The sequence below is a fragment of the Vigna umbellata genome, chromosome 11, assembly GCF_029865625.1.
Source record: "Vigna umbellata cultivar VRB3 chromosome 11, Vumbellata_1.0, whole genome shotgun sequence".
Taxonomy (NCBI): domain Eukaryota; kingdom Viridiplantae; phylum Streptophyta; class Magnoliopsida; order Fabales; family Fabaceae; genus Vigna; species Vigna umbellata.
In genome coordinates this window covers 27,577,505-27,602,131 of record NC_142175.1, presented here as the reverse complement: position 1 = coordinate 27,602,131, position 24,627 = coordinate 27,577,505, and the positions used below count along the sequence as shown (strand labels likewise).

Genomic DNA, 24,627 nt, shown 5'->3' with positions numbered 1-24,627 from the left:
ACTTATAATTTAAAGGTTATTTATTCCATTATGAAAAAAATAATTAAAATCAATTTTTTCTTGTATTTTAGAAGACCCTTTTTGATTCTTAAAACAAACCATAATAATTAATTGCTAACTTTATCGTACGTATAAGGGGTGCACACGTAAAGTTACAAAACTAGACATGCTTTAGTCTTTCGTTTTCATTGACGTTTGACAATTCTCACGTCTCTTTAATAATCTGTCTCCACAAAAACCCTTGTTTAAAATAATTATATTTAATCTTTAAAAGGAACGCCACACTCGGTATATAAAAAGCACTTCAACAAACAATAAAACAGATACACTTTTTATATTAAACAAGGCTTATTGTAGACAAAATATATTACTATTCCACATAGAAGTTACTGAGGGTATTAGGAAGGCAGCGGTTAACTTGAAAACTAAGATACTGACAGGAACACTAAGCTAAAGAATAGAGCTAAACTTTTCACTCACGTATTTAAATAATGATCTTCATTATTATGATATATTAGTGTTCCATCACACGATGTCAGTTGTAATAATTCAATACCAACGTCAATCAACATAAAAGAACCGCTATTACCTAACCAAATATCAAGAAATTAAGAAAGAATATATTGAACAAAATTAATTATCAAAAACCAAAGGTAATGTTGTAACAAAAAAATAATAATTAGAACGATCCACCAGTCCCGTAATTCATTATATCAAAATTGTCTAACTACAGAAAACCAAAATTTCACCTTGAAGGTGCCTCACCCTTAAACTGACTCCGAAGAACGTGAGCAAGACTATTAGCATGAATGCTTGCTCCACGGGCAACTTCATATCTAAGTAAAAATAGTGGGTTTCAGTGCATTATGGAAATAACAAACTGTGATTTCTGGGGAAAAGGAACGAATAAAATAGCTCAATTTGTTGGCAGTGAGATAGTACCGTTTATTGATGAAGAAATGCCTTCAACCTCCATCCCAAAGAGAGACAGGTATCTGCAATATTTCATGAATTTGAATGATTTAGCAAGTCAACTATGATTTCTAAGGTCAAAAGGATTTACGGTTTCTTCAAATAGAAAGATATGGAAGTAAACCTACCCAGAAACCTCGCAAATGACAGTGCAGATATAAAATTGAAGCTGATACTTCAGGGCATTTTGTAGTTGAATTCCAGAAATCGTCGAAATACCACAGAAATTAAGAGGTCTTCTTTATCCACGATAGTTCTGATAAATTTCATCAGTAACATCATAGAACGGTGCATCAAGCAGTAGCAGTGCAATCTTTACTAGACGAGAGATCGATAGACTTGGATGCATGACTTCCTCTAACTACGCGGTTATAAATAACCTTAAATGACTGTGAGCCATTGGGTCGAGTAAGCAAACTTATTGGCATTCTCAGAGTCTGCTTTCGATTTCTTCTACCCCGAATCAAAATGCTGAAGGTTTTCTCGCTATCCATGTTTGTTTCACTACTGCCAGAGTTGCCATTTGAACCAGTGTTTTGATTTTGTTTGTTCCCAGAATTTTCACTCCCATGTAAATTCATATCACCATTTTCTTGTAGGCTTTCTGAACCAGCTCTCACTGCTTCATCTTCACTTATGTCTGATGTTAAAGCTTTTACCAATTGATTAGAATCACCAATATTATCAATGTCCTCATGAAGAACCGAAGCTGAACTTGGACTTTCAGAACCATGACTCAGAACTTGTGACTCTGAAATGGGATCCGGGATTGGTTCAACAATAGGTAACGGAAGAGGAAATTCCACGGGATGACAACCAGGCCAAACAGCACCAGGACCAAACTTAGATACTGTAGGGTTCATATTACATTGCCATGTAAAATGATTGGCATGAAAGGCACTGCTACTGACCGGAAAGTTGCTAGGTGGCACTGATTGAGGTTGAGTATAAGGAGGATACATAAATGGCAGTGGTTGCATCATGTTTGGTGTAGTTGGAGGCGATGGATATGCATGATGAGGAGAGGAGCACATGGGGGAAACTGCGGGTAGCACAGTAGTAGGTCCAGGATGAACATTCATGTTTACTGGCCAGGGGCCAATTGCAGGAACCGCAGTAGGACCAGAAGGAAGAGTCATATTCATGGCAATTGGTGGAGCACGTGCAATGGCAGGAGATGGGTTGAATGGAGCTGCAGATGCAGACAGTTTCTTATACGGGATGCCCCCAGTGTGACTCTGATTTGATGACGATACATTGACCCTTAAATCCTCCCCACCTTGGGAAATGGGATTTGTACTATCACTAGGTTCCAAACTGCCAGACAACTTACTTGCATCGAGCTCTTTTTTGGAAGAATCCCCGTGAGCATCTAATGCCTGAATCAATATGCTATTATCGATTTCTTCTTGAGTTTCAACATCTCCTAATTTCCCCTCAGCACTCATACAATCATCTTGCACAGCAACAATTATCTGAGTTTCCTCTTTCCTCTCAGTAGTAACTCCAGTATCATCCTGTGAATCATCAACAGAATCGGAAACAGTATTATTATTCTTCTCTTTATTCATATCATTTGCCTCAGCTGGGGTTGGATTAGCATCCCTATTAGCTTCCCTATTAGCTTCAATATCCTCCTCTTCAGCTTTGCCACTATCATGTTCACTGCTAACAGAAATCTCACTTGGAGGATTATAGACCTGGAACTTGGAGATTGTTCCTGGAGGAGCTAACGCCACTTCCTTGTATGAAGGAGACTTTCCAAGACTAACTATAGAATTCTTAACTGAATTAACATCAATTGGATCAGGTTCTGAAAGAGAAGTAAACAGCTTATCACCTGTTTCTAACGTCTCATTTTCACTAGCCTTGGATGTTGAGGGTATGGATTTGACCCTGTATGTAACAGCTTTAACTACTTTCCTTCCAAATTTAGGGCCTTGGGTGATGTTTACTGTATGATCATCCGTATAACCTCCATGGGAAATTGTCCTCTTCTTCATGAAATAATACCTACTATTTGGACTGGCATTCCTTACAAAAGGAGATTCTGTGCCAACTTCCACATTCTTTTGATGACTATAAAGTTTGCCAAGTGTCGCCCTTCTCTGCTTCAGCTGCTTCAGTCTCCGGCCATATGAGCCAGTTGATCTTGGTCTTTGAACTGGTTGCCATCCATCTTCTCCTTCAGCATGTGCTTCTGACAAGATTTCCTCATAAATTTCTGGCTTTTCATCTGGTTTTTGTTTTAAAATAGTATGTTCTGAGTCAGGTCCAGAGTTGCTTTCCTGCTCAGAATCTGCACTACCTTCTGCTACAGGTATTTGTACCTCTTCATCTGAGGCCTCTTTAGGAATTTCTTTTGAAGACTCATCAGAACTTGACATGCCAAGGTTAAGGTAGGACGTCGCTCTCACCTGCCAAATGTAAAAATATTAATTACTAGGAAAAGGATAAATTGACACCCAGAAATAAGTGGCTACATAGGAGGGTGTTGTTGGGGTGTTTGAAAAAATTAGTGGTCTATGTATCACCACTCTAATTATATACCCAAGTGTGTGTGTTCATGTATGTTTATAAATTATACCACATAAGATGTAGATGTATGGAAAAAGGCAGCAGAAGTAGCCAGTTCTCACAATAATTTAAAGTCCAATAGTTCCAAGTCAAGAAAATTTCCTTATCTAGGTCTCCTTTCCCAGACCTATATAAGGAAATTTATTTACTCTATCGCCCAATTATTTCTTTATCATCTTATAACAGACTGGATTCGTCTTGAACATCATTCCATATTCAGTTGATTTTACATTTTATAATAGTATGGAGAAAATATGAAAATAGAGAACATGATTTAACTGGACCATTGTCACTAAGTTATATGTTTAGGTACAACAGTTCTCTAGTTTTAACGGGGGTCATCCTTCTTCAAAATAGAAGTAAGCTAGATTTTTAACCATACTTAGAAATTACTAGATGTATTGCATATTATTAAAGGCCTGTTTGTATCAGTTTCTCCAAAAAATATCTATAGGAGAGAAAAATATAAAGAAAAAAAAATTGACTTCTTCATAAGTTAAAATTAGCTCACACATAAGTTAAATAAAAAGTTAGATAATTTCTATGAGAGAGCTACAGATTATTAGCTTGTGCATAAGCTAAATTTAACTTATGGAAAGGTCAATTTCCTTATTGTCTTCTAACTTTTCTATGTTATTTGTCCAAACCCTAATTCTTTGATTACCATATTTGGCTTTGCCAACAAAAAAATGTCACTTTTTGTTCATCGTTATTTTTCAAAACAACTGTGCAGCTGACCAGATTTATGACTAAAGATTGTTCGCATGGCTGCCTGCTTTTAACAAATTAAAGCCAAAGTAATGCTTGAATAATGGAGAAAGAGAGATCCAATGACCCAGATGACAAAAACTTTTATTTACTTGATCATACCGTTTAAGAATATTTCTCAAAAGTCAACCAACAATTTTATAAATCCTCAAACTTTACTAGCTAAACATTTGTAACTATATCAAAGGAGATATATAAGACCACTGGTGGCAGAGTAATCAATAATCAGATAGTAGCTGCTTCCCCTAGATCTCAAACAAATGAGTTCAATTTATAAAAGGCAGTAAATGTAGCCAAGCGGCATACCTTTGTTATCTGGCTCCTTCTCTTTGTTGCTGCATCTCTCCCTTTAGCATCATGATCAGGATTAATATAGTCAAGCAAATCTGACACACTGACAAATTCAATAAAAATAAAAGGAAATCATTAAAAATGTGTAAAATGTATGATATGAATTCCTGAATATGTACAAACATATCGATATTTTTCTTATTGAAAGTACGAATATTGACAAGAAAATAGGATGATATGTCACTCTATGAACCATAGACATTTAGAGACATAAAATACTTGTATCTGCTAAAGGCTCGTGACTCTATTCTTCTCCCACATACAGATTAAATTTTTCCCGTTGCAGTTTCCATGTTTGTACAGTGTCATCTATATTTTCTTATGCTTCTCAGCATTGTTGCTTTAAAATATGAGAAGACCAAGACTGTAGGCAAAGTACAGAAAACAGTTCTTTATAAGTCAACCAAATAGAGCAGTTCCTAGAAGCTATAAGAATACCCAGAGACAACTGTATCAAAGACAGTCATGAACAGAAACCTCAGAGGATACCTTTCATACTTAAATTACAAACCACAATTTTGAATACGACAACATCAGAGTTGCACAATAAAAGGCGAAATAAAATATGCATGATCGAAGTACTTCCTGATGCAGAAATTAGCCAATGAAGTCTCAAAACCACACTGCTAAGATTAATTCTACAGTACTGTACCTCAAATGGCCTTTGCTAGCTATTGATGCATCAGGTTTCCGAGTACCATTTCGAGCAGCTTCTTGCTGTTCAAAAGCCTTGGACTCAAAATACTCCAGCCAAGCCGCAGCATCCTGTCAAATTTATCACAAAACTAGAGATTACCCAAACAGTTATAATTCCTCATTCCTTTTTAAGAAAAAGAGATTATTAACACATATGTTAATAACACAGAGCACCATTACATATAACCATAATGATGTTGCAAACCATTTAATACTGTTCTACAACACCCTATGAAACTCTAATCTACCAACTATAATTACAAAGTCGTGTTCTAGTATGTTTTTCGTTGCCTTATATTCAAAGCCAATGACTATTTTCAGGACAAAGAATGTACTAAATGTGTATACCTGTGTTCGCAAGTCATCAGGACCAAGTTTTGACCTCAGAATTTGCAAAGTTGTTTGCTCATGCTGCACGCTCAATGGATATGCTTCCATCAATGAGAGTGCTATTGCTATTGCATGATAACTTGCAGCTGTCTGCAGACAATTAACATCCAAGAAAAGATGCAAGAGTTATAGCACAAACAACAAGTTGTTTCATTAAACAAATAGTACAATCCAATTGGTTGTTATTATTTTAGCAACCTTCATAATATGATTATGAGCTTTATATGAATCCAATCATTACAATAATTATAACACACTGAAAATATCATCCATTAAAATTAAATCAAATCAACAATTTTCGTCTAACTAACTTGATGACAAATTTTAAAATAATCTTCCAAGTAACCTCTCTATTTATAAAGATGTAGCACATTAGTTCATATGGATCTCATTGTTGATAGTTTCTTGATATGAAAAATGAAGAGAATTTACATAAAACATTTTTCATTAAAAAAAATACAAAATAAACTAACTTCATAATTTGGGAAAACCAGAAATAAGATGAATAAAATAACCTGAATATGATCTGTGCCAAGTAATCTTTGGTTGCACTTTAAAGCTTTGTGAAGATATCTGAGAGCGACATGTACATTTCCCAGACCTTCTTCCATCATAGCCACATTAATGTAAGTAGCAGCAGTGTTTGGATGAGATGGGCCACACGTTAGATGCAGAAGATATAAAGCACGCTTTACATACCTGAATGTTGATCCAATTAACAAAAGGCTAAATGAGAAGAAAAATTTAAATTAACTAATTAGTATTTCAAATTCACAACCTATCTTTCACTATTTATGGCGATCAATACATAAATTTCTGCTAAGGATTAAAAAAGAAAACCTAGATTCCCATAACATAGAACACAAATTCATAAACTTTATTTCTCTCTTGATAAATTCTGTTTTCAAATTAAAAAAGTGAGTTTGTATTATATTAATTCAAAACCAAATTAAACTCACGAAGATTTGAATATCACTATATTGCACAAGAGCAAAACATACTTCAGAGCCAGCTCTGTGTGCTGTAGTCTGTAATAGAAAACAGCAAGATCCCCATAGCTCTTCATGGTATCAGGATGATCCAGACCTAACTCTCTCTCATTGATATCCAAAGCTTTTTGTTGATATATTGTAGCCTGTGATTTAGGTAAACAACTTGATGAATAGAAATCAAACCCTAAAACTTTAGTAAATCAAATGGAGATTTGAGGTGCAAATAAACAGTGGCTAAAATATTTAATCAATATGTCTATTGCATAAAGCAATAACAAACCAGCCTTATCCCAATAGATGGTGTCAATTACACGGACCAAACAATGCCATTATTGAACATTAAGGAACTATTAATGACCAAATTTTACATGAAACAATTTTTAGTAAGCTCTGTTTAAATATTTCACCTTATGTTTGCTATGAACTTTACTAGCCCTCTACTTTAATTGGATTATTTCCATTTGATAAAATGTCAACAAAATACGATTTTTTCTAGATGACTATAATTTACGTGGACATTGGTTTCTGATGGAACGATCTCTACCAATACCAAAACATAAACAAGACGAGCAAGACCTGATTGAAGTCTCCAGTATGATATAAAACTACAGCAAGGAGGCTGTATGCTCCCGCTGTCATTCGATGGTAGGGACCACAAACTGCCACTAGCTTAGCAAGAGCCTGTCATCAATGATAATAGCAGATGTAACACAACAATTAAGGAATGAAAGCCTTTTATTGACTGTGGAAAACAATTTTTAACTGTTCGAAGATTTCCAAACAAAGTGTTCTGGATGCAGATACCTTTGTGCCATAGGTAACGGCGTCCTCAAGCTTTCCCTTGTCTAAAGCAGTCTTGGATGACTCCAGGAGCTGCCTTCCATCTGCAGATGAGCATGCAGCTTGCTGCAAAGACTCGGCATGAGCATTACGCATAAAGTTTGGATCTATTCAATCAACAATAATCTAGAAATCTATAATTGGCATGTCTTATTTGTTACCTTGTGAACAGGGACCAAGTTGACAATGTCAGATTTGTGGAAGGGAATAGAAGAATCCATGTCAAAATCCCGTGGAACAAGCTCAATTCCCACCTAACATACAAAGTGGTAATGAGAAACAAATCAATAATCAACTACTGTGTCAAATTATCATTATAATAAACCCAATACTGACTTAAGTTGATCCGTCTTGTGTATCTTTTTTTTTATCAGCATCATGTGTATCTATATGTACCTATATGGAAATTTATTGGGAATAATGCATAGTCATATACGACTTGTACAAGAAAATATATTCTTTTCCTACGAAAAAAACAAGGACAAAACATATAAGCAGTTCACAAAAAAAAAAATTCAATTTGACATTCTTTGCAGTTGAAGTGATAAATTATATGAACCACTTCATGAGTAAATGAATGCAATTATGTTGACAAGGTCACCTACAAAGCATATAAATATGTAAAATTTTCAACCACAGTACTTGAGGATAATTCAACTTCACTGAAAAGGTTAAACTGAAACACGTTCTTCCATAAAAGTGAACAATGCATATATTCAAGCAGAAATCCAGTTCATAGAATCTAGTGAAGTAAATTCCCAGAAAATAGGAAATAGAAAACATACAAATTCATGACTTTATGACAACAAAATTTATAGTGCAAGAGTAAGGTAGAACAGGAACTTTGGATTGTATTGACTAATTCTAGATTTCATTACCTTGTGACACAAGCCACGTAAAATTGCAAATTTCCTCACATCTTTGTAATTCAACCTGTGAAGATCCCAATCAAATCGCTTTTTCAAAAATACCTCTAGCCATTTCCATACCAAGGGATGAACTTCATGTGATTTATCTGAATCTCTATTTCCAGGAACACCGAGCAGAAAATTCAAAGCACCAGCAATTGATGAAGCCATTTTCTCCTTGTTAACAGAGGAAATTACTGCACGCAGGATGTGCTTAAAAGCTCGAACTATCATTTCATGAATACAAAGCGACTGCACATGTGAAAGCTTTTCTGAAAGCTTGACCTGTAAACAAATATAAAACGCATATCAGACATAAGAAAACATAACATAAATGATTCTAAACCTGAGACACAAAATCCCTCTCAAAACCTTCTAAAAAGATGTGCGGCAAAGTTGAGAAGTAAAAGAAAAAACTTCAATGCAAATAGAAAGAGAAAGCAATCTAACTTGTTAAAAAATGACTGGTGTCAACACACAGTGTCTCTAAAGTCATATTTTCAGAAGTGACACTAGGATAGGCATATTGTTGAAACTCTAAAGTTGAATGTCACAAATTCAGAGGGCGATTAGGAGACATTCGAATCAAAGAGGACAGTTAGGAGAGAAATGGATTCCCACTAAAGATGTTTAGAGATGAACAACATAAATAAGTTTAGAGCACTCACAACATGTCCAAGAGAACGCATTCGTAGGCCCCTAGTATGCATAAAATCAGTTAGAGTGCGTCCATCAACTGGTGAGAGTTCTAATGAGCCAAAATCTGCTACCTGTATTCCACAATTATGATGAAAATAAAATCACCAGAGTTGCCATAACCGAAAGTCCTGTAAACAGGCAACCAAATAAAATTTTGCACTTACCAATTTTGGGAGTGCAACGTCTTTGTAATATTTTTGAGATAAGTCAATCAAATCATGCATGGACTGTTAATGACAAGAGATGATTAGGTTCAGACACTGTCACTTGTAATAAAACTTAAAAATACCTCGTTATACCCATAAGGCTTACCTTGCAGTGAAGTCCAGTTCCCGATTCTTTAAATCGGGTAAAAGCTTCCTCAGATAACATCCTTTTCAGAACAAGCTCATTCTCAGCTTCTGTAGTTTCATGTTGCGACTCAATTGAGGGCAATGGAGGGCTTTCAGACTCCCGACTAAATTTTGGATATTCAGATGCAGAAGTAGTATTGCTTGAATCAGATTTCTTTTTAAAATTCTTTAGGGCTTTAAGGGGTTTCCCAAGACCCTCGACCTTCATCTCATTCTTTGCCTTCTCTAAGGATGGTTTCTTATCTTTTTCTGTATTATTATTTTGGTCTTGCAAATGTTGCATCCAGCAAGCTCCAAGTTCCCATCTTACAAAATAGTCCATACCAGGTTCTTCCTCCTCAAGCTTAGGAAGACTTTCTTTAATCAGCTTCTCCACAAAAGAATGAGAAGCACCAATCTCTTCACTCTCAAACGTTTGTATCTGAATCATTGGTTTATTGTTTTCTGGTGGAGTTGTGTTGTGAAGAAGTAATCTCAGACTGCAAGGCACAATGACAATGTCAGGTGATGAAAAACAATTCGATCAACCAAATGAAGTTGAACAGCAGCTATAAAATAAATAAGAACCTCTAGTAAATCATTCAAAGTTTAAAAAAAATAACTTCGAAGCTAGAAGCAAAACTTAGATGGTCAAAATCTTCTAGGATTACGGGTCACACTAACGGATTGAAAAAAGAAAAACACAATTAATACATATCCATAAGTAATGCAAGATCAAAATTTCATCAGAAGAAACAAAGCACTCTCAGCGAAAATTATTGCTAAGAAACAATGCCAGACCATGGCGAGATTTTATTCAAAAACATTAATCTCATACACGTTGCAGATCAAGCTAATAAAAATTGCAACACTACACAAAGATAGGATACCATGCAACTTTATCGCACCGGAAAAATTTATCTAGGCTTTCAGTAGATTATCCGGGAAAATGGAACAATCATATTTGTAGAGAGTGGGAGAGGAATATTATGTAAAGTTGTGAACTGGTGAAAATGTATAATGTGGAAGGGTAACGCAACCTGTTAATATTGAGTGCATTGGCCCCACCCTCTGGCTGATCAAACAATTCAATAGTTTGTTGAGATGGAGAGTCAACATTTTCCCTAACTCCAACCTCAACTTTCACAACGACCACATAACCACAGTATCTTACGTTAACGACACCTAAAGTGGTAATATCCTGCACATAAGAAATGGGAAGCATTAGTCACTTCCATGAAAAGCAGCAGTCCTAAATGGCATTAATCTTAACTATATAAAAGTAGCATACATGGGCAGCAGTATTTTCATCCGCAGTGATGCCTTTCAGTAGATTTCGTTCTATTAGATCCTTTTGATTTACTCCAGTAGCTTCAACTCCATCAATTTTAGTATCAATCTTAGAGCTTGCAACAGAACCATTTTCCAAGACCTTGATGCTCAAGTCACCTACTCTCTCAGTGTAAACAATATTATTTTCTACAACGGAGCAACTAAAATTGGGCTCTTCCATAACATGTTTAACAGCCCTTATTGCTCTGAAAATAGAAACATCAACAAACAGGCTGTGCAGAAGAAATGCTTTTCTATCACGAACTTGTCTTTCTTCTGCTGTCTTGCAAGGCATAGACGCAATTAATGAAAACTCTTTGGCCCAAGGAACCAAATCATACTTTCCGTCTTTTGCGAGACTGCCACCATTCCCTCCCCATGTTTCATCCTCCACAGGAAGAGGAGGAAAAGATGAGGGTGACTGTGCAGCAACAGGAGGAACAAGCCACGTGTTGGCTCTGAAGCCATATGGGAGATTCCCAAACTGAAGACACGAAAATGGGGCGAGAGCACAAATAAATACAATGTTTATGACAATGAATCACATGGATGAACAGAAGTCAAACATTTCTTTGTCTCTTTTCGTTAGTTATCAAGTTTTTGTAATTTAAAAGCTGAAAAGAAACAAAAAAAATTTCCAATACCTTGTTACGCTCTGAAAATGCCTTCAAGAGATCATCGAAAGCCTGAAATTAAGAATTAAATTGCAAAGTTTAGTAGCATCAATAGGACCGTTGAAAATGGGAACTTAAAACTTCATCTTATTGCACATCTGAGTTTATCCCCCCATACTTCATTGAATATCAATTTCTAAATATACAATAAACTATGAGAAACATGCATTAAACATACTATTGTCTATTATTGGCTGGAATCAGAAAATTGTGTGGGGTGTCATTTTTTGTTTAATGATTTCACTCGTGATTTTGTAATTTTTAATAAATTTAACTAATAACAAAATGTATTTACACAGAATTTGTTGCTGTCATTCATCTTAAACTAATACCAAGTTTCCTATACTAACCTAAATTTTCCTCAAAACTGGTGTTGTAACAGGTACCATATTATGCTCGTGTACCAGGGTAAAAAAATAGATATAGCTAAGAAAAACCATACCAAAATTGTAAACTATTTAATAAATCAATATGAAATTATTTATCATTTAATTACATAAACATAATATTAAGAAGCTAGAGGTGATATTATATATGGAAGCTGAAAAATAACCTAGCCAGGTTCATTCAAAGGCTCGTTAAAGAATTATTATTAAAGAATTGGTAAGAACTCTATTGAACACATTCTCTTGTATTGATTGAAATTTATTGAAAATCATAAATAATTTGTAAGCCTCACTTCTTATTCAATGAGCTCACTAATGATTAGGTATTATTATTAGCATCACCTATCTTATTATTAAAAAGAGTGTAATATTAGCACTTATCTTATTATATATATATATATATATATATATATATATATATATATATATATATATATATATTCTTTCTATCTCATATCATTTTTCTTTCTAATATCTCTTCACTTCTCGTCACATCATTTATCTCATCTCATTGATACATATAAATGTTACTGGTGTGGCTTAACACATGCTTGGAGTTTTTAGAAAAGTAATTTTTTATCTTTTAAAAAATCAATAAAAAGTTTCTTCGCAATAAATTTAGCCAAACAATGACTACAAAAGTTTAAAAAATATTTATAATATATTATCCCTTTATTAACTAATTTGTACATGAATAAAAGTTGTACTCTTGTAGAATTTATTTTGTTTACTATTATCTTTTTATTTAACGTCTTTCTTATTTTCATTTCAGAAAATTTAAATTAGGGAAAAAAATTATCATACATGCTATGTATGCAGAGAAGGAAATACCTACTAACAAACTTCCTTTTGTACAAATAAAAAAATTGACAGATTAAAAAAAACACAAATAATATTTCAAGTTAATTATTTTTAGTTCTCTTAAGTTTGACTATGTGTGAATTTGGTCTCTTGAATTTATAAAGTCAATTAAATCTCTTTAATTTGAAAATTAAGTAAAAATGATATTTCATTGCTTTTCCTCTACGTAAAAACCTTTAAAAATAATTTGATTCCAAAAATTGTAAGAAAAAAATAAAGATGTCATATATTTAAAGACCAGAAAGAAAAAAAAAATGAGTTAATTCATGGACTTATATGAAACACTAAAATATAGTCAAGACTTTTTCAAAAGTTTCCTAGTTTCAAGAGCTAACATGACTGCTAGATACATTTTTAAAGACTAAATTGATCATTTACTCTATCTATTTTGTACTCAATTTCAATAAATTAAATTTTTTTATAAAAATTGCTCAAAATATTAACTTCAAATATACTTTTCAAACTCTAAATTATTTTTATACTTCAAGATTAAGCACAAAATAATTAGGCCCAACTAATATAATTTTAGAATTTGACCACTTATGGTGTTTCTAGCAAATTTTAACATCATAATTGTTAATTTCCATGCATTTTACTGGTATGTTAAATTAATAACAGCAGGATTATATGTTTGTAAAAGAAGTTTAATAAAAACATCATTTTGTTATCTAATTTTTTACACAAAGAAGAAGAACAAAAACATTGTTTCACTTTTTTTATGATATGATAGCACATAGTTAAATATTTACTGTGGGTTAATAAACTATGATGATAAAATGAACCTTAAAACTCGAGTGACATAATTCATGATAATGATTATAGCTTGATACTAAAATATAAATAAAGTCTATAACTCTAAATCCCAAAATATAGGAAGCAAAAATTTAATTGTACATTTTATCGTTTTATAAACTTTATCTTCATATTTTTTTAACTTTAGATACTATATCGATATATTAAATATGTAACGTGTCACAAAAATAATGCTTAAAAATGAAATGACATCATTTTATTTGTTCTTTCTTTTTTTAACTCTTTTTTATCACACAACAGTGCGGACATTTAATTGACAGAGGATTAGTTAAACAGATAATATACAATCATTTATAAACCCTAATTCATGATATATACATATATACATATATATATATATACATATATATATATATATATATATATATATATAGAGAGAGAGAGAGAGAGAGAGAGAGAGAGAGGGGAATGGGACAAGTTGGCTTACATTATCGACAGCTCTGCTAAGCTGTCTCAACAAATCAACCAGATTATGGCACAGAATCCGCTGCTTCCCAACGCTGTAGAAACCCTTTCTGCAAGCCTCAACGTGCACCACTTTCCCGTTGCACACTTTCACCTGCACCACAACACACAAAAGCTAATCAAATACCGTTCCCCTCACACGCCACACCGCAACAATCAAACAGAATCCTCACATCCAGCGAGAACAGATAATCCTCCTCCGATATCTCCTCCACACGCCTCCTCGAACCTTTCTTCACATCTGCATGCATCGATCGGTTCAATAATTCCATCATCCACACACAGTAATGCAATTAATTACAGAAGAGTGCGAAAGAAGGAGAATGAGTTAAGAGTAGCACATTGTATAGGAGCGGTGAGGTGCGAAAGAGAGAAAAACTCGTAGAAGTTCTCCAGCTTAGGGCACGAGTGACTTATCTCGCCGTCCACGTCCGCAATCGTCACCGCCGCATCTTTCGCCGGCGGGATCTCAGACTTGCCGGACTTCGTGACCGTGCCGGCCGCGTTCTTCGGTGGCGGAGGCGGCGACGGACCAAAGCTCGTGGTGCAGGCAACGATGTCGAGGAGTCTTCGCACGTGCTCCACTGCTCGTTCTTCATTGTATTCCTCTACACGTGAAAATTTTGGAAACGAAGATGAGGATCAAGATGAATGCAACTGACGTCGTGGTTAATATTTGAAATAAAAGGAAACGATAATAATAGCAATGATAAAAAAATAATAATAATTAACAATTATATACCATATACCTTCAACTAAAGTCAGAAGGCAGGGCTTCAGTGCGGACACGTCCACCGTGTCCTTCAGACGTGGCCCTCTTACCTGTATTTAAAAAATAGTTTTGTAAACGAAACTTAATATAAGTAAAAAAAAAGTAATATATAACGCAATTCCTCGTAGTTCCCTAAATAGGTGACGTAATTTAATTTTCATTTATAAAATTATTTCCAATATGATTTTTAAAGAAATTATTATAAAATTAAGCATTTTTAGTTGGTTTACAATTCATGACGGAATCTCAGTATATTTTAATTAAATGTTAGTTATATTTAATTACAATTTAATTTATCTCAAATGAGTATGCTTTAATTTTAAAATTCAGGTAAATTGCTTGAATCATGACCTTATTTTATCATCTGAAATTTTATATTTCTCAAAAAAAATTATTTAATTCATTTTCAACCACTTTCAAATATGTTGTATTTTAGTTCATCTATGATAAGATTTATAAACCCCACGACATAGTAAACTTGATAGTACCTCCATCTAAAAATAATGTATAATTCATTATTAGTTTTATGCCTTAAAAAATGTCGTCATATTATTCATTTTTTAATTTCTGAATTGAATTTGTCAGCTAACATAACTTCGTCGATTTCCAATTTGAATTTTTTTTTTCCACCTAATATACCAATCGTACCGGTTTCGTTTTTGTTTGTATGTTACATAGGCGATGATGGTTGTTTTCTATTGGTAATATGTCTAACGTTTGTGCAAGAAAAATCAAACATGTTGACATTCATAGGGTATTATTACCAGAAACTGGCTTAGGATTCAAAATGCTTAAAGAGTTCACGCAACTATACAGTTCCAAATGGGTACAAAAAAAATGTTGAAAACTGGAAATTAAATAATTTAAATTAATAATTCTGAATTCTTAATTTTGATTACCTCATGTGACAGGGAAAAATTTGTGACATAACATGTGTCCGTATTCACTGATAAAAGCCGACGAACATCTATTATTCTGTCTGTTGATATTCCCTGTTTCAAAATTTTAAAAAACAAATAAACAAGCTATTTAAATTTGTATTTGCATCATAACAAAAACAGTAAAAGAAAGCTTACATAAGAGAACATAGAAAAATTGATGTAAATTACATTTTCAAGTTGTTTATAATGGAAAAAATGACATTTCAAAGTGATAAACAAAAATAAACTAAAGCATTAATGTGAAGCACATGTTGAGAAACAGGACTTTTGGTTAATGCCAAACCACACAACAGAGTGCAAAGGAAAAGTTAATTGATAAGAATTTTCAAATGCAAATGAGATAATGGTGGCACCTGTAGTTACATCTTATAAATATAATAATATTTATACTTATAATAATAACAACAACAATGATAACATCATTAATCTACAAGGGATAAAGTGCAGCACTAAGAAGAACAATCCAGTGAAAATACTTATGAGAAACATAACAGAACACACACAAAAACCAGACAATGCACAAAAACATAACAGAGTAGTAAATTATTAAGCTTTTCTTTCTTTATTTCCTTCTCCAAGTAAACAAAACAAACCTTGAGAACATGAGCTTCATCTAGAAGCTTCACTGTGATGTCTATGACAACTGGGAGAACTGCAAAAACATCATAAAGAAAGAAAGAACATTCAAATTATGTCTTTCCTTGCATGAACTACCTCTCGGATATGTCTTATTTCTGTCAGCATGAACTCTCTTTTATGAAAGCTCATTACAGAGAAGAAAAAAGGCAATAAGAAGATAAAATAAATTGAACATATCTGGGAAGTTAAAGTTAAAATCAGTTAACAGAATAAGAAGATAATATAAATTAAACTTGTTCATGGACAGGTAGATAAAAGGATAAGAAAGGTTAAAAACTGAATTGAGCTTTTCTTCAAAATCAACTTATCCGTTTCAGTAAAGGTTAAAAAGCAGAGTCATTTTGAATTTAGAATATAAAGCTGTGTAAGGGAGTGTTTTTAGATGGTTTCTCTGTTGAAAAAATTTGAAATTTCATTGGGATACAGAATTTGGTTACCCTTTTCTTCCTTCTTTTTCTTCTCACCCTTGGCCTTTCCGCGACTGTTTCTTGGTGCCATTTTGCAGTTCTTTGAAATCGAAAACAATATAAATTCTGGCACCAAGCAGACACAGAAGCACAGGTTAGCCTATTCACACAATAGATTACTAAAATCATCTGCAACAAATATATTTATATATTATCCATCATCAGCAAAGAAAGTCGTTGCTGCAGAGGTGTGAAATGAATACTGATATGAAAGCAGCAAAAGAATTACCAAAGCAAAAGAGATGGTTTTATTGTAGGAGTGGATAAGAGGGAAAGAAAGAGAGATAGATATAGAGAGAGAGAGAGAGAGAGAGAAAGAGAAAGGCTTAATGCATTGTGGGGTTGATATTTATATATAAGTGAAAGTATGAAATAGATGGGTGGTGGAAATATTGAAGTACAAACTGAAAAAATAGAGTTATAGTTATGCAGAGAAAGAAGGTTGAGAAGTGTGCATAAATAAAGAGGGTTTGGATTGGAGGTTTGAACCAGTAGAAGGATGTAAATTGATAGAGGAAGAGAAATGGCAGAGAGAAGCAGAGATATAGATGAGAGGTTTGTATGATAAGAAAGGAAGGGTTGAGATTCAACTGTCAGAATGTTAGATAATTTGGCATTTTATGGCACTGGGCTTATGCAGATTATTACAGATTATTAATTACCAATTTTTCTTTTTTCTGATTAAAATTATCAATTTGCTTTGTGGGTATTTCTTGAAATTTAAGAAAATTAATTGGAGAATAATGTAGAAAATGGGTTTTTCTTTTGGAACGAGTAGCTGCAGTGTAGCATTTGGTGGATGTGAAGAAGGGGACCACAGCAGGATTGGGTTGACAAGTAAACCTAATTTGCCTGGTGAATTTTTTCGGAACATAGCAAAAGATTTTTGGTAAGTCTTACAAGAGAAGAGACAATAAAAATATCTTTATACATCAATAACTAATTTATGTGATAAAAATTCTTTTTTTTTTTGTATATTTAGAATGTTATGATAAAAATATTATTTCAGAAATTTGAAAGTCGGTTTCACTCTTACTATGATTTTTATTTTTATTTTTTTGTCAGATTATCCACATTCATGTTCTTATAGCTTCTGGATAAAATGGGATACAAGGGGAAAAAACCAATAAGTGTGTATGCTCATTTTCCCATATCAATAATAAAGCAAGATGTTTATGTGTACAAATTTTAATTTTAATATAGTTGAATTTTTAAAATATTAAAACTAATTTTTGAATAATAAGTAAGAACTCTTATTAGAATAACGAATACATATGATAGATAACATAAATAAGAACTTATAAGAACATGGAATATTATATATCGATCTCTAATTTTATTATAAAAATTATTGTGAATGATGAAACTTGAATAATGTCATCAGTTCACTTATCTTAAAAAGATTGGTATGATAAACAGGATAAGAGTTACTTAATCAATGATAAAATGAAACTAATATCCTAAAAATATTTTAAACTAGGCATAACTTACGCAATCTAAGCTCACTCTAGTAAAACTTAAAATATATAAAGAAATACTACATGACGTATGACTATTTACTCATTTAATTATTGTATTTGTTTTTTACTAACTTGAATGATGGAATATTAGTGAAAACATAATAAACATAAGTATTGTGTCTAATTAAGACATCTCTTCGAAAAACATTTATTATTTTTAAAGATTCTTTTTCAAAAATAAATTTAAAGATCAATTTAATTAATAATTAAAAAGATATAATTATTTCTTATCATTTATTTACATATAAAAAAAGTTGTTTACATTATCTTTCGATAAAAAATAAATCTTATTAATTTCGTATGAAAATTATATATTAAAGATATATTTAATTTAAATATGTTATTTTGATATCAAAATTGGTCAACATCTACAAATTAAATGAATATAATAACATATATACTCATAAAATTATTTAAGATAATACAAGTATTTTTGTATATATAAAACAAAAGAAACTAAAAATATCAATATAACCTCTCTCTTTTTTTTCTTCTTTAATTAATAGGCTTCTTCCACTCACAAATTGGTTCATAATGATGGCATTGATCAAAATTTGCATACTTTTCAAAAAATTGCAATAGTAATTTTCACAATAAAATTAATGTTAGATGGGAGAAACTTTGGTTTTAGTGCACATGCTTAGACCGAGAAACATGCCACATTTATTATCCAACACCACTCAATCCGTAGATAGAATGTGGTCTCGTACATAATAAATTTAAGGTTTAATGTTTTGTGCAAAATGGTATTCAAATTTTAAATATCTCAACAAAATAAAATCACACTATGTATCCAAATTAATATATAAGAAATTATTTAACAAATTTAATTCTTGAGAAAGAATGACTGAACAAGCTCTCAAGATTGTAAATATCGGACATTTTACTCTTCTCATTCACTTAATCATGAAGAATTAAAGTGTCTAACATTTATGTTATAGCTAAATCAAATTATTCACAACTTTTATTTAATACCAATTTATTAAAACGTGATTTAACTAATATTCTAAGTTTATTCATAAATTCAAAAAAAATCGAAATTATTTTGCAAATGAATTAGTTTGTAAAAGTTATTTCATTGAGTTTTTCTATTTTTAGAAGTTGATTTTTTTTCTCTCATAAAAAAAAATCATCCGAATATACCCTAATATTAGTTACACGGAACAGATTATTACTTTCATGCGATCGAGAGTATCATGTTTATATTACTATTTAAAATAAAACTAATTAATGTCAACCAAAATAGTCTGTGATATTACTTTCATTGCATTAATTATTTCGTATTAATATATATTAAGTTAAGTCTGTGATATTAACTTCCTTCTCTATGTTGTTAACTATAGAAAATATGTTTACTAGACTATATTGTTATTTTGCCTTATAGGTAAACTCTTAATAATAATAATCAATGTTAGGACTTATTAGGAATCTTAAATATGCTTATAATAAACTATATTTTGGTCAAAAAGAAAATGTTCTTATTGTTATATAAAAGTAGGATATTATTATTCATGAGAATTTCACAAGAAATCAAATTCACCTTTCGTATGAAATTAAGACCGTCTTATCACTAATTACATTATAGTAAAAATTATTTTATATTCACTCATACTATAAGGAAATTCTAGTTTATTTAAGCATTAAAATGTTTATTACAAATACTTATTCATTATTCATAATATCTTGATAGAAAACACGAACTTCATTATTAAAACGAATTTGTTTAATATTCCTTAATAATATAGTGAAATTATTGTTAACATATTCATTGATAAATACTCATTTATTTATATTTGTATCTCATCATTATAAAAGTATTTATATACATGGCAGATCTCCAACCTTTAGCATTAAGAGTTTACATTCACCAAAAACTTAATCATAAATAAAATAATATAAAACACAAACAATAATGCACTTCAAAACATGTTAAAGGTTGATATCAAACACAAAAAATAGTTATCCTTCCCGAATAGATCATTATCATCTCTACAATAATTCAATTAATATAATTCTCACATATTATGATTAATAAATAACATATCACCTAAATTTATTTCATATTTAAAAGTCATAAAAAAATAATTCATTACAATCAAAATCTTCTTAAATCTTTTAAATTTTCACAAACTTATAAATTCATTATTTTAATATTTTAAATTAAAATTAATGCCAATTTTTTAAATAAATTTAGACGCATCAAATTGTTATTATATTTTTTGGTAATATTTTTTCAAAAGATTCATTAGTGATATTAGATCGAATTAAGATTCAGTTCGGTAGTTAATTTAAATCAATAAAATCTAAATCTAATATAATTCTTTGAAAATTTAAAACATGAATCAAATATAATCTTGTTTATCAACTTCAATATGAATAACTCAAATACAACTATAGGATTCATAATAAAAACTATGAATTTATCTAAATATAAAGTCTTTCAAAGCTATGGTAACTCACCTCACACGATACGTACTTAGAGATGATAAAAGAATACGAGCCCATGAATATTCATGAACAGAACCTGCCATAAATATTATACCAAATAATATATTTAATAAATATTTCTAAATATAAGTATTCTATTACTTACTCGTGAACTTCCAGTCATATAAACATTTAAGTATAGGCACTATCGTATCTAACTTCGAATTATTGGTTGTGCTTTTTATTTGCATAATGCTGTAAAAATAAGCGAGAAAATAAAATTATTGGTGAAAGAAAAATATTAACAATAGAAAAATCATTTAAAATTTATTTTTTATTTAGAATTTTATGTGGACACTTGTCATTGTATTACCAAACTAAATTTGGAGATGTATCTTTCAGACACCATTGCTGGAAAGTATATTTCCATAGTGAATATATAGAATACAGAGGATTTTTTAGTAATGAGTTGGAAACCTTCTTAAATGAGATATTTATAAGGTCCCCAAAAGCAATTTATACGAATTTGAACTGAAATATTCATAAATGATTTTGTTCTCTTCCTCCAAAATCAGATCATAACTCACTAACTTTTGCATGCAATTCATCATCAAGTGAGAAACCTATCCTTGAATTCCCATATCATACCAAACTTATGTTCATGTTATATTAATTATAAAGAATAAATTATAATAGTTTTGCATGAAGATTAAATATTAAAATTACACTTAATTTAGTCAAATTATTCTGACTCTTCAAATTCCTTTTGTTAATATTAGTTGTTGTATGCATAGGGATTGAAAAATAGAGATTACACATTGAAATTCTTTAATTACCACTTTATGTTATTTAAATTAAAACTATTTTTCATTATCATTTGAGTTTAGGAAATCAGATATTCAACTCAATTTTTTTGGTGAATAATATTTCCATCTTAAATTCTAGTTTGTTTTGATGAAGATCAATTAATAAACAAGAAAACATTAAGATTAATATAGCACATCTCTACAACTAACAGCTACTAGAATTTAATGCCTCATTTGTTGATATTCATGTTATCTTCCTATCTAACTTTCTATACTACAAGAAACTTTTACACCTAATTTATGTGGTCCTTAAAAGTATATATGGTGGTTTCAAGTTATTCTTCTTCATGATAATAACTGCTAAAAAAATTTGCTTATCCATTATAACAAAATGTTTAAATAACAATTAATTGACTAATAATAATTAATTACACAACTAATTTAAATATTAATTTAGATATTAAAAATTATTGATTATTAAAATAATCACAAATAAAAAATTATAATTAATTTGTAAATTAAACTTTAAATTAGTCATTAATATTAATTAATAAAGTATTTGACTATCAAATAAATTAATTAGTATTTTAATGAGTTATTAACTAATATTTATAACCAATTGATTTTACATATATATATATATATATATATATATATATATATATATATATATATATATATATATATATATATTGTAGATAAAGAGGTAATCCACAAATATACTGTAATCTTCATATCCAAATGTTTTTATCATTCCATATCTTTATTTGCTATGAAATGAGATATAACCCAAGATATGTTATATTCTTTATAAACATCACGTTTTTGTTTGTTCCTTCATCAAAACTGTGCAATTACTTTGTTATAATTGTGAATGAAAAAGGTGCTTATAAAATTATTTTTTAATTCAATATATATATATAGAAAAAATAAAAATTAATATATATATATATATATATATATATATATATATATATATCTTTTTATTTTTTCTCTATATATATATATATTTTAATTGAGAGAATTAAACTCATACTCTCTCTTATCTTTCCTTTAAAACTAATCTTATTATAACTCTCTCAAGTATTAATAAAAGAATTAAACTCTTAATCTTTTTCATTAATAATGAGCAAAATTTTATTTTGTAAATTTTTATTCAGTGACGTATTGACTAAGCATTAATATTTTGCATGACATCTCTTTCTTATAGTAGTATTAAGTCCAACTTTTATTTAAGAGATAATTCTTCTTTAGTGAGATAAAATTATTGTGCATAATAAAAAACTTCTCCAAATATTGAATTTCAGGTTTATCCAAAAGTTTAAATTTTGAAACTATTGAGCTAGAATAATTTCAAAATCTTCTGTTCAATAATATGAATATGTTACTTTATTTGCATTATAAAAATATAATATTTTAAATACACTTCTTAATATTGATTAAATTTAACTATAAATTAGAAAAGAAAAATCGACAATTCATTCATAGTTTGTAATCTGTAATAAATTATAAAAAAATTGAAGTCTGGTGTCTTTCTCTTTGGTTTATATTTGGTAATAAGAAATTCATGGCAAACATATAAAATATTTAAAAATCCAATTTGAACTTTGAAGTCAATAGACAATTTAGGGTTTCAATTCTATACGTCTGAGCAAAATTGTCTGTAACAGGTGAGTTGATAACCCACACTAATCTCTTGAGGACGACGGGTGAACAATTTGAAGCATAATTAAATATTCAAGATTTTGCCATTATGTTTATAGAGTTTAGGTATGAAATTTATAATAATTTGTGCATTTTAAATTAAATTATTTTGTATTGAATATTTTAAGCTTTTTTTTTAGCAGATAACTTTAATCTTTCACTTTTTTTAACATGAAATTGAATTTTTGGTTCTTAAAAATTAAAGTTAATCTCTTCATACATGTGATATTTATAAGACTAGAACTTTTATCCTCTTATTTACAAAGTTATATATTTAGTAACACTGCACTTAACTTTTTGGAAGTTCTACTGTAATATTTTAATTATTTATTTTACAAAAAATGAACTAACTAATAGAAATAATGTTTATATGAAATTGTTTACCTTATATGACTGATTATAATTAACTAAGTGTTGGTGTAAAAAACAATTTGCTTCGATAATGCATGCATGCATTATTATTTTTTTTTCACTTAAACCAAACGCACTCAAAATAATCATATTTATGAAAAAAAAACTAGAAGAAAAATGTTCAATTTTGTTAATGTCATATTTTGAATTTTCATCTTAAACATATAGTAACTTACTTAGGTTATAACTAACAAAGTAATAGCTTTTGAATAAATAAAATCGAGTTATGTTAATTTGTCTAAATGCATAATTAAAAAAAACGAAAAGAATTTCACAACTTTAATGGATAAATATATAATTTAATCTACCGAAAATGCTAATTATTTTTTCCTCCCAAAGTTTCTTGTATACATAACTTGATAGGAATTTTTCAGGTCGTTAATAAAAATTCTCAGAAATTTCTTTTTAACAATATAATAAATACATTGTTTTGGTAAACTAGCTAATTGGTATATCAAAAAAATTAAAATTAAACTAACACGTTTGAAAGCTTTTAAAAAGTTAAAATAAACTTATATATTCAAATTATATTAATTGAAAATATTTAAAATTTCATTTAAATAACTAAATTTTTTAATTAACATTTTTTTCATGTATATCATTAATTTACCAATGCAAATGAACTTTATATGATTTTTCACTGATCAATTCATCGCATTCAATTTTAAGATAATCTAATTCAAATAAGTTAAAATAGTTGAGTTTAGACTTTTATCACGACTTGAAAATATGATAACTAAGATCATATTCTCTTAAGCTTATCCATAAGTTTTTTTAAAGTAAAAGTAAAACAAACTGAAATTAACTAATTTAAAAAACTTATTAAAGACGTGTCGGTTTTGAAATTTATGACTGTTTATTTTAAAAGGTATATACCAAGCCAA

General features: G+C 30.3%; 1 protein-coding gene across 1 annotated transcript; it reads right to left on the bottom strand.

Moving 5' to 3' along the window:
* Window positions 1-600: 600 nt before the first annotated feature.
* Window positions 601-17,391, bottom strand: LOC124833516 (protein REDUCED CHLOROPLAST COVERAGE 1-like). The gene is made up of 26 exons (XM_047308018.2): window positions 17,105-17,391; window positions 16,846-16,941; window positions 16,363-16,421; window positions 15,728-15,820; window positions 14,806-14,878; window positions 14,398-14,664; window positions 14,230-14,297; window positions 14,019-14,150; window positions 11,502-11,543; window positions 10,817-11,341; window positions 10,566-10,726; window positions 9,506-10,025; window positions 9,358-9,420; window positions 9,163-9,264; window positions 8,465-8,779; window positions 7,748-7,840; window positions 7,551-7,652; window positions 7,323-7,427; window positions 6,756-6,889; window positions 6,270-6,453; window positions 5,713-5,844; window positions 5,321-5,433; window positions 4,624-4,711; window positions 1,101-3,389; window positions 943-995; window positions 601-836 (listed from the first exon to the last, which is right to left on the bottom strand). Exons 2-24 carry the CDS (start codon window positions 16,904-16,906, stop codon window positions 1,266-1,268), a joined length of 5,556 nt encoding a protein of 1,851 aa, XP_047163974.1. The 5' UTR covers window positions 16,907-16,941; window positions 17,105-17,391; the 3' UTR covers window positions 601-836; window positions 943-995; window positions 1,101-1,265.
* Window positions 17,392-24,627: the final 7,236 nt, after the last annotated feature.